Source organism: Hyaena hyaena, unplaced genomic scaffold (assembly GCF_003009895.1).
Source record: "Hyaena hyaena isolate Hyena2069 unplaced genomic scaffold, ASM300989v1 scaffold_69, whole genome shotgun sequence".
Classification (NCBI taxonomy): domain Eukaryota; kingdom Metazoa; phylum Chordata; class Mammalia; order Carnivora; family Hyaenidae; genus Hyaena; species Hyaena hyaena.
In genome coordinates, this window is record NW_024080702.1 from 1708051 (window position 1) to 1719769 (window position 11719).

The 11719-nt window shown below is 46.2% G+C and overlaps 1 protein-coding gene across 1 annotated transcript; it reads right to left on the reverse strand.

Moving 5' to 3' along the window:
* Positions 1–8088: 8088 nt before the first annotated feature.
* Positions 8089–11344, reverse strand: CHRAC1 (chromatin accessibility complex subunit 1). Its single transcript, XM_039232945.1, has 3 exons — positions 11087–11344; positions 9399–9525; positions 8089–8766 (listed from the first exon to the last, which is right to left on the reverse strand). Exons 1-3 carry the CDS (start codon positions 11231–11233, stop codon positions 8645–8647), a joined length of 396 nt encoding a protein of 131 aa, XP_039088876.1. The 5' UTR covers positions 11234–11344; the 3' UTR covers positions 8089–8644.
* Between the last annotated feature and the right edge of the window lie 375 nt (positions 11345–11719).

The window sequence follows — 11719 nt, forward strand, 5'->3', positions numbered from 1 at the left end:
ACCCTGAGTTTTATCAACTTTTCTAGTTTTATTTTATTTTTATAAAATAATTGAAAAAGAACCAAAAATGAATTCAAAAGTTCCATTAGGTAGATCTTGCCCCTTCTTAATTTTCCCCCCACAATAAAACATTTTTGAAGATATTTTGAATCAAAATGTATTGTGACCATTGAAAGTTTACTATTTCCTAAGAAGCTGAGCAGCTACAGGGCCTCGTTTCAGGCGGTACTCTGCGTACTGTCAACGGACCGTTCATACCTGTGCGGTGGTCTCTGTGACACTGTCGTGTGCTTGCAATAGAGAAACTGTGCAGTGCTGTTTTGTAAGCTGAAAGTTCCTGTACAAACTAGGATTTATATACATTGGCCTCTCTGTATAATTTCTCATTTGCTACATGAATTGTAAAATTAAGTATAAAATTACAGTACCTGCTAAATACGATTCGGAGGCTTACGTCCTTGTCTTTTGTTCACTACCATTCCGTGTGTTTTGAGGATGTCCAATGCCTGCATGACACGAGGTGGTAACGCCACTTTAAATCAAGCCTTAATCAGATGTTAAAATTTTAAGTTTCAGAGTATGCAAAAATATTAGGCAGAGTGGGTTTAAACTGTTCAGATCCAGATGCTGTCCTGAATCAACCAGTCTCTTCGCTAGAGTTACAAAGGGAAACTTCCGGTGATCCACATCTCTCTCTCGCTCTCTCTACTCTGGCACGGCTGTCGCCACTGTTCGATGAAAACGGACCATTGTGCATTTCTGTGGCAGTCAGTCAAAATGACCTATTCTGAAAGTCTAGAGACTTTTTCAGGGTTAACTTCTAAATGTTTGGTTTTTTTTTTTCCCTCCAGTCTGAGGTTTATTTATGGCAAATGGAGAGTGTGATTTGGGCATGAATCTTACTGAACCTGCTCACGTTCTAAGCTTTCTTCAGGTAGTGCCACCTGCCATCGCTTCTGCATAGGATTATATGGATTTTTGTTTTTGTAAAAGCATCTTAAACTTAGACATAAAATGGAGGGGACCCAGCTTTCTTTACAATGTGGATCTACCTCAGTTAAACAGTTGGGTGCTATTTACTAAGTCTGTCAAATTAAATTGGAAAAAGTAACCAAACAGCAAGATACAACTCCACACAAAGCTTGAAATCATAATTTCCGTTTATTTAACAATCTTTTTATTTATTTTGTGCCTTTTGTGTTGAATCCTAATGCATTGAAAAAGTCTGAAATTAAAATTCTTACATTGCAGGTGGGGACAAAAAGCCCAATTGGCAATGGAATTTGATAGGTTGCCCCCAGCCAACTGGTTACCTTCTAACTAGTAAGCTACAACTGAAATCCCAACTGCCCTTTTGTCAAAAGAAAAAAAAATGTCCAAGAGCAAATTACCATTTTACAAACAAATTCCAAACTCTTCTATGCATATACTCAAAGCTCTCTCTTCATTTTCTGTGCCAATGAAGGGGCAGCCAGAGCCAAGTCCCACGTACTCTTACTGTTGCGGGTTTTGCCGTCCGTGCCCCCCTCTGCCTCTGGCATCTTTTATACATTTATTTCATAAGCAGCAAATGGACTGTTGTCGATTTCGTCTCTCCCAGTGGAGGTGGAGGTGTTTGTGACCATGGGCAGCCAGCGGGTGTGAGGGGGCAGGGGCGGCAGCAGACCGGAGAGTGGGGTGGGGGGTGGGGAGTCTTGCGTTCAGCAACAGCCCGGGGGTTGCCCTAAGTTAGGCAAGCTTTCTGGCAGGTTGAGAAACTAAGGTAGGAGATCGGTGACTTTCCATGCTTTTATATTTGGCAGTTTACAATTCTAGACTTTTCCTACTGTGGTGATCTTTTTTAACTTAATTCTTTGGAGGTAACACAATATTTTGGAGTCTTAAGAATTTGATTTTATACCAATAAGAAATAAAAATTAGGGCTCTTTCCTGTAGTATATAGTTTTACTATTTTAAAGAGATCTCTGAATTTTACAAGAGAACCAACATTCCTTAGTGGCAAAACTCTGAAAGTTGATTTGGGAGGCTTTTTGCTGCAGGATCTCCAAAAACTGGGATGATTCTAGTTAAATGTTCTCATTGTTAAGCGTCCGTCAGGTCAGTACTTGAGCTCTATTTTGTAAAGAGTCGCTCATCCTTCAGTATGCTGCATATACAGATCGGCGCCGTTGCACTTTCTCAGTGGTGAGAAACGCCCCGCAATTGGCTCACCAGTAAGCGTTCTGTTCTTTTACCCAACAAGAGTACTCTGGGGCGGGTGATTAGATTTATACAGGTACCTCAAGAAAAAGAACCTGAATATGCTGCATTTTGTTTCTTTAGCTTTTCTATGTAGCATTTTGTTTTGCTCTTATTATTTTGTTTAGATCTATGCTTTGTGGACCCCAATAGACTGTTGAACGAAATTTTAAAGTTATACTCTTGTCGGGATACATTATCCTTTGTTTTTGTCTCTTTAACTTCAGTATCTGGTTCAAAGGTTGCCCACCATTAGTATACTACTTCACCCAAATATACCTGAGAAAAAGGATACCGTGTGTGCAAGCAGACAATAATGTTCCCAGTCCTTTCTGTTCATGCTGCTTCCTTAATTCTTTTCTCCGTGTCATCAAGAGGTTGGATAGCTGATTTCTAAGGTCAGACTTAACATTATGGCATCTTAACCTTTTCAACACAGACCTCACAAAACTGCCATTGAGTAAGCAGCATGATCCTAAAGGAAGCGCTGGCGTCAGGCAGCCGGACGGTCTGGTCTCTGAAGAGCCAGTCCTCACGTCTCTCCATCCCCGGCACTCACCCTCACCCACCGGATGGCGAGTGGTCTTGATGGACGAAAGACAAACTGGTGAAGAGCGCCAAAGGCTGAGACACTGAGCATCTATTGTCGTGTTCAAGCTTAGCTGGGTCCTTTCGAGTCTGTTTTACAGCTTACTAGGTTAAGTAGTTTGCACTATTTTTGCAATAAATTCATGGAAAACCTAACAGTTACTTGTTTTGTTTCTTACTGTGTGTATATAAACTAATACTAAAAGTTTGGCATAGTGTTTTTTCACCTCCTTACGTAACCCTTAACATGCACAGAATGCTGTAAATCTGATAAAATATGATGTGAATGATATTTTATAAAGTTATTTTGTATGGTGTCAATTTTGTTTTGCCTCATAGTATGTCAGCAAAAAAGTAAAATAAAATTCCTCATATTTACAGCTGCCTCTCCCAAAGATCCTCAATTACTCACAGATTTTACTCAGGCACTTTCTTCGGTTAAGGTTTAAGATTCCAGGTTTCCAAGGCAGGGGCATGCCGCCCACGGTGGACGTCTAGAGGCCTTGTCTGCAAGTACTGGACCTGTTCCTTGAACAATGTATTCAAAAACTCAAAAGGACTAAGCATTACTCCCTGAGAATTTGGGTTTGGGGGATGAAAACCACAGGAATGAACTAGAAAAACAAATGTGGTATCTAGGGGAAGTGAGGTGTTTCTACTCTAAAGGCCATGAGAAAGGATGAAGTAAAAAGCCGTAGAACTAAGCTCCAATCAAATGCGAGCCCTGGGGTCCACGCTGTGTGGGAATCAGAACTGAGCACATCCGGGTTTCTCATTCTGGTGCGTCACAACCCCCTGCGCCCTGCACGGGTTACACATACTGCTGCAGCTCTTGAAGGCCCTGGTGGCCTCGCTCTGGGCTGTTCATGACTCCCACAATCTGTATCCTAAAGAGTACGTGCTGTTGGGAAAGGAGGGCTAGACTCAAGCCAAACAATGACTGAAAACCCTAGGATACTGTACGTTGTTGCTAAAGCAGGCCAAGGTTTTTTTCTTGGTGAGCGTTATTTTCTGATTTTTAATATGTATTAATTACAGAGAATGTGAAAATTCATAGGAACATAAAGATGAAAATGTTAAATTATAATCACAACACTGACAGATAGTCTTAAAACTTCTGCTGTATTTTGTTCCAGTCTTTTTTTTCCGTTTCCTGACAAAATCAAGATGAAGTTCTTCCCACCACCGCTGTCTAACGTATCCAGAACCCTGTACTTCTCACTGACTTATTGTCAAAAACCACATAACACTTTTGTGCCCACTGGCCGTGGGACATCTAGCTGCTACTAGAAGAATATAAGAAAATGATGAGAGCGCTATAATCTTTTAATCAATATGGGCTTACTTTATTACATTCTTGCTGTTTAATTCTCATTTACTGAGTGGCCAGAAGCATTACAGTCATGATCTGACTAGAAAAACCTAACTATTAAAACTGTATGATGGGGGGGCTCCTGGGAGGCTCAGTTGGTTAAGCATCCAACCCTTGATTTCAGCTCAGGTCATGACCTCCCTGCTTATGAGATCAAGCCCCAAGTCATGCTCTCCACTAACAGTGCTGAGTCTGCGTGGGATTCCCTCCCTCTCTGCCCCGCTCCCATTTACGTGCTTCTATCGAAGTAAATAAATAAACCTATGACAGTGACTGTTACATGAATTAGAAAACAATTTCAGAAAAGCAAGCTGCTTGCCCAGAGGGTGTTTCTGTGCCACAGAGGATGAGGAGCCCACACCGAGAGGAATGGAAGGTTAAGGTAGGAAAACTATAGCATCTACAGAGTAAGATCAGTGTTCGGGGCCTTGAATGCCAAGAACGTACGCCACAAAGTGGGGAGAAACAGTCCTTTTTAAGCTGTATGCTCCAGTAAAGAAGTAGGCTGGGATTTGAACCCCATTTCTGCCACTTCCTAGATATGTCCTGGACTAGTTCCTTGACCTGACCTTCCGTTCCCTTCTTTGTAAAACGCAGACACTGTACAAGTTGACGGGAGGATTCAATAAAATGTACACAGTATTAGAAGAGACTTGGCTCCCAGTAGCTACTTTAACATTTCTGACTAAGAAAAGATTAATCTTCACAAATCTGTTTTGATATTCTGTTACCGGTACAGAAAATGAAGAGGAAGGCTGTAGAGATGACGAGGAAACCAGTGAGGAAGCTACTATAACAAACTGGCACGTGGCTTAAGGAGGAGCCAAGGAGAGAGAGCTCCAGAACAACTGGGTCGGAAATAGTTAGGATGAGTTAAGAATGTTCAGCCAAACATAACCCAGTGAGTACTTTTCCGGGGATTTCTTCAATAGCATCGTGTCCTGGGGCACAGATACTAGGGACCGTGCATGGCACTTAAACAGATACACAGAGAAGGTCTTTGTGACTTTGGGTTCGATGACAAGTTTTCAGATACAATCAGAAAAGCAAGACCCCCAGAGAAAAAACTGATAAACTGGACTTCCTCAAAATTAAGAACTTCTCATCAAGAAATCATTATTTCTGTTCTTTGAAAGATGCTACCAAGAGAAGGAAGACAAGCTACAGATTGGGAGAAAATATTTGCAAATCACACAATCCAAGCAAAGGGCTTGTTTTCAGAATATATGAAGTTCTCAAAACGCAACTAAAAAAAAAACAAAAAACAATAAAAATATGGGCAAAAGATATGATGGACACTTTACCAAAGAAAATATGGTAAATAAGCAAATAATAAGATGCTCAACGTTTGTTATTAGAGAAATGCAAATTAAAACCTATACCCATTAAAGTGGCTAAAGTTAAAAAAAAACAAAAATCTACCAAGTTCTGCGGAGGACACAGAGCGAGTCAGACTCCTTCACTACTGATGGGAATACAAAATGGTACAGCCACTACAGAAGTCTGGCACTTTCTTATGAACTTAAATATACAACTGCACTCCCAAGTGTACATTCAAGCACAGAGACATGTTATGTTGCCCAAAACCTAGCCACAAATTTTTCTAGGGCTTTATTTGTAATCATCAATGCTGGAAACAACCCAAATTGGGGATTATCTGTTGGCCCGGGGAACGAATAAACTATATCTCCAGAGTGGGGGAGCCTACTTGGCAACAAAAAGCAGTGGGATCTGCAATAACATGAAACCCCACCTCCCCCAGCCCCTGCCCTGTGCATTATGCTGCAAGGGTTCACGGGCTCTGTACACTAGAATTCCATTTATGTGACATGGGAAAGACTGGTCAGCAAACCATGGTCTGTGAGCCAAAGCCAGCCCATTGTGTTCCTTTATGGCCCATACAAATGGTTTTTACATTCTTAAATGTTTCAAGAAGATCAAAATAATATTTCACGTCCCATGGAAATTACAGAAGATTCAAATTTCAGTGTCCAGAAATGGAGTTCCACTGAAATATGGCCATACTCACTCCTTTACGTATTATCCATGGTTGCTTATATTACAATAGCCTAGTTCAACAGTGATTTCAGATTATGTAGGCCACAAAACTGAAAATGGGGGTTTTTGTTTGTTTGTTTTTGAGCGCATGCAGGGGATAGGGGGCAGGCAGAGACAGAGGGAGCGTGAGAATCCCAAGCAGGCTTGACGATCCCACAACCCTAGGATCATGACCTGTGTATAAATCAAGAGTAGGACACTCAACCGAGCCTCCCAGGCACCCCTAAAATATCTTCACTACGGCCCTTTCCAGAATAAGTTTGCTGACTCCTCTATGGGTAAAGAATAGTTCAGGGATTGTCAAGGTAAAGAGGTGGAATGAATCTTGACCATGATGGAATTTGTGGGGAGGTGACAGAACTGTTGTACCTTGTGATTACACAACCCTAAGTTTGTCAAAGCTCAGAATGGTACACCAAAACGTGGATTTCTAAAAATGTTTAAATAGGGGCTCTAGGGGGCTCAGTCAAGCATCCAACTTCGGTTCAAGTCAAGATATGGTTCATGGGTTCAGGCCTGCACAGGACTCTGTGGTGGCAGCTCAGAGCCTGGGGCCTGTTTCAGATTCTTTGTCTGCCTCTCCCCCACTTGTGCTATTCTCTCTCAAAAATACTAAACATTAAAAGAAATTAAAATTTTTTAAACAAATTTTAAAAACAAGAGGAACAGAAAACCATCAGTAGGTACCAGAGAGTAAGTGAACAGGCTCTGGGGGGTACAGAGGAGTATTTGGGGAACAGAACTGTCCTACATATTGATTGTTTACATAACCAACATATCAGACATTAAAGGATGACTTTACTGGATGTAAACTATCATTCATTTTTTTAAAAAAGAGACTAAAGGGACAAGAACTAAAAATTTACCCTATGTGGGGGTGAAAAAACCCAACAGGGCTTATGGTGGTCTCTCGTGAACAATAAAAACAATTACTTTATGTGCAATGAACAATAAGAGATTTTCTTTTTCTTTCTTTTTTTTTTTTAAGATTTTCAATATATATACAATGTTTTAAAATGTTTTTAAGAAACAGGCGCCTGTGTGGCTCAGCTGGTTAGGCATCCAACTTCAGCTCAGGTCATGATCTCTAGACTGTGAGTTCCAGCCAGCCCTATGTCAGCCTTGGTGCTGACAGCTCAGAGCCTGGAGCCTGTTTCAGATTCTTTGTCTCCCTCTCTCTGCCCCTCCCCCACTCACACTGTCACTGTCTCTCTCTCTTACTCAAAAATAAATAAATATTCAAAAAATTAAAAATGCTGGGGCACCCGGGTGGCTCAGCTGGTTAAGCATCTGACTTCAGCTCAGGTCATGATCTCACGGTGCATGGGTTCAAGCCCCGCATCAGGCTCTGTGCTGACAGCTCAGAGCCTGGAGCTGCTTCAGATTCTGTGTCCCCCTCTCTCTCTGCCCCTCCCTCACTCGCTCTCTGTCTCTGAAAATAAAATAAAGATATAAAAAAAAAGTTTTTTTAAATTAAAAATGCCATTGTAGAGATAATTAAATCAAATACAAATAGAAATATTAACAAGATTTTTTCCTCTGGGAAAGAAAGTGTTAGAAATGCTTTTTATTTATTTTTTAAAGTTTATTTATTTATTTTGGGAGAGAGAATGTGTGCATAAGTCAGAGAGGAGCAGAGAGAGAATCCCAAGCAGGCCCTGCGCTGCCAGTGTGTGATGGACGCAGGGCTCGAACCCACGAACCATGGGATCGTGACCTGAGCCAAAGTTGGATGCCCAACTAACAGAGCCACACAGGCACCCCAAAAATGCTTCTTTTTAAATTTTGCAGAAGTCTCGGGTAACAAACAAGACGTGACAACAACAGAGGGCTCTAACTAATTCCACAAAGCATTTACTATAAAACTATGTACAGCTTCTAATCAATTTATTTTTCAGTTAATAAAAATGCAGTATTTAGACAAATCGTCAAATTTTCAAATGTAACATACTACCCATAAACTATATTTTTAGCTCAAACTACATCTAGTTGCTTACAAGAACTAATTTCCAAATACTCATCTTTGAATTTACACAACTGATGTTTAGAAGCTCTTTAAAGATCTATCTGTAAATTAAAAAGTTAAGCCAACTTGTCTGCCTCTACAGCTTACCCGCGGCAGATGAACCGGGAGTGCCTGACTGCACAGGCGGCTTTCTTGGTGCGCCCGTTCCCAGGCCTGCAGCGTGGGGCCCTCAGGGAAAGGCTGCTGTCTGGGCTCCGTTCCTGCTGACCATCCAGGGCGCGGGCACCGCAGCTGGGCTGCAGCCAGGAGCGCATACAATGTACTTGAAGTCTCTGACGAGGAGTCTACAGTCACGTGGTGCCGCGCTTACTTCAGAGCAGTGGTGCTAATCCAGGAGGGCGCTCAGCAGGCCGACTGTGGATTTAGGACTCTGCTCCGTCCCCGTGACTTCCATCATCTGTGTCATTCTCCTCCTCGTCCTCTTCCCTCTTCTCTTTAAGCATTTTCAGATATTTACTAGCTAAAATCTTCTTTGGTAATATATCTTAAAAATACAAAGCTAACATCAGCAATTGGTTTTGGCAGACCATGAACACAGCTGCAAATTTCAGAATGTGAGAGTCCCTGCTTTGAACTCTAGGATAGGATAGGTTCCAAAACACGACAGACTTCCGACTGTGCTGCCTGACCAACATTAGAGGCCTGTTTCCATTCCACGGACGGCAAACCCTGTGCTCCTGTGTGCTGGAAACGACTGTGAGCAAGCCTGTCCCATCTACCTGACACAAGCCAGCTGGCCCCGGGGGGAAAGATTAAAAAGCGCTTTTTCAGCTGTGGCCCACAGCTCGTTCTGCAACAACTACTACTAGTTTCTCTGTGTCTGGGGCGGAGCAGACCGGCCCAGAGTTCTCCCTGCGGTGGGAAGAGTCAGCCAGGCTCACCCAGCCAACCAAACCTCCCTGTGCAGATTGTTGACCTCATTATCATTCTAGGTGAACCACATTACAAACACACTCTGACAAAACTAATAATGTCTTCCTGTGCCAGGTCATGGTAAACTTTGGCACCTGGAGAAAGCAGCAAGAAAAAAAAAAAGTCTATTTCCGTGAAAGCAGCAGGGGGAAAGCTGTAAATTACTATGTCTGTTTTAACCAGAATGTTTCAAAGGCCATGTACCTGCAAGAAACTGAAAGGTTTCCGATTCCTCGGCCGTATTTGATAAATCACTGTAAGTGAGTGCTTTCCTTTCTTTTCCGTTGCCATGTCTGTAGGAATAGGTGGCTAGATACTGAACAAAGAGTTCCTAAAACAAAATTAAAAAAGTAAAATGAAAAAGATGTTCTGAACACTTACCACAGAAATAATTTTTAAAAATAACATTGTTTAGATGACTGCAGATCACCTGGGTTTACAGGAAACACGGCGAAAGGAGAAGTAGGAGGTCAGAAAGAACCCAAAGGTGTATCAAAGTTGGTGGGGAAGCGGGCATTTCCCTAAAGTTATTTTACATTTCTAACGGAAAAAAATTTTTTAAATTAACAGTGGATTTTAAACATGTGAAAACTATAGTTTTGTTTTTTGGGGGGTTTTCTTGTTTTGACTCCAAGGAGCAAAGGACCATTTAAATTCTCTTTGACTCAGGAACACACTTTTATTTTTTTTTATTTTTTTTTTAAAATTTTTTAATGTTTTTATTTATTTCTAGGAGAGAGAGAGAGACAGCGTGAGCAGGGGAGGGTCAGAGAGAGAGGGAGTCACAGACTGAAACAGGCTCCAGGCTCTGAGCTGGCAGTCAGCACAGAGCCCGACGCGGGGCTCGAACCCACGAACCGCGAGATCATGACCTAAGCGAAAGTCGGACGCTTAACCGACTAAGCCACCCAGGCGCCCCAGGAACACACTTTTAAAACAGTGTCTACGGTGGAGGCATACAACTGTTAACAGTCAGGCCTGAGGTTGAGAACTGACCACATTCCCATTCTGCCCTAACACCTTCCCTAAAGCAACCACCTGGCCGGAGCCTCTCTTGCAGCCCCTCTGGGTTGGGGGGTAAGGAAAGAAAGCGCACGAAGAATCTAGGCATCCCGGGACCTCATGCTGATGGGACGACTGGACGCCTGCGCCCCGGGATCGGCGGCGGGAGGACTCGGCTCCGCCCCGGCGCTCCGCAGGGACACCGCACTCCGACCACAGCGGCTGCGCAGAGGCCAGGGCAGGCTTAAGCATGGCCCCGAGCAGGGACACAAGGGTGCTGGAGCGCTACAGACCAGGCCAAATCCAAAGAGACCTTGGTCTCTGTGCACCTAGGACGGCGCTGGCACCAGGGGCTGGGGAACGGAGGTCGGTGCTGGCCGGGGACACCCGGCCGAGCCGCGCCGACAGGGTGCGTGAGCGGCGGGTCGGGCCGCACCTCCGGAAGCCTCTCTCACTGAACCCCGAGGAGCTGGGGCCGGAAAACCACGGAACAGGCCGGAAGCGGGAGAGCGGAAGGCTTTGCGGCCCAGAATGCGGTGACGCGCGTGGAGGGACGCCACAGGAGGCAGGCGTCAGGTCGCGTCAGGCAGCGCCACCACCCAGCCCTCGCGCAGGGGAAGGCGGGAGCGGCGCGCGGGGGAGGGCGGGAACGGCGCGCGGGGGAGGGCGGGAGCCGCGAGGTGGGCGGGGCGGTGGGCACGAGAGCGCCGGGCGCCGGGGCGCGCGCTGCAAGGGAGGGGACAGGGCGAGACGCCGGGGGCGCGCGCGCGCCGCGAGCCAGCTAGGGACGCGGGCGGGGAGGTGGGGGGGGCGAACCGGCAGCGCGGCGGGCGGGGCGCGACGGTTCCGGCCCCCCCGCCGCTCCCTCCTCCCCGCGCGGCCTGCCTCACCGTGGCTTTGGCCGTGAGCACCAGCGCCTCCTGGTTGATGCTGGACACCTCGGGCGAGCTCTTCATGATGACCCGGATGCGGGACAGCGGCAGCGACACCAGCCGCTGCTCCCCGCACCTGTCCCTGCCCGCGACCGCGTCCGCCATCTTCGCGCCCCTCCCCGCGGCGGCCGCGGACCCGCCGCGAGCGAGGCAGGCGGCCTACGGGCCTGGGGGGTGCGGGAGCGGAGTCCCGCTGCCCCGTGGGAGTTGTAGTGTCGGGGAGGCGCGGCCGCGGGGGCCGGCGGCCGCCCTTCCGGGGCAGAACTACAAATCCCAAGATGCCGCGCGGGGCGGGCGGAAGGGCTGCCGGCGGGGCGGGGCCGCAGAGGCCCGCGAGCGAGGCTTCCCGCCTGCTTCCCGCGCGGCGTGGGCCTCGGGGTGCGCGCACGGAGCCGGTCAGGGGGCGGCTGGCGGCCGCAGCGGCCCTCGGAGACGCGGGGACGGGGTACTGTCTCCACAGCGGCGGAGGGAGACAGGGCGCCCCGCTGCGAGGAGGCCCGGCACACGCGGAGGCACCGAGGCCGGAGCCGTCCGGGAAGCTGCAGGGCTGGCGCGGCCGGGGGCGTGTGTTCCCGCGCAGAGTGGGAAGGG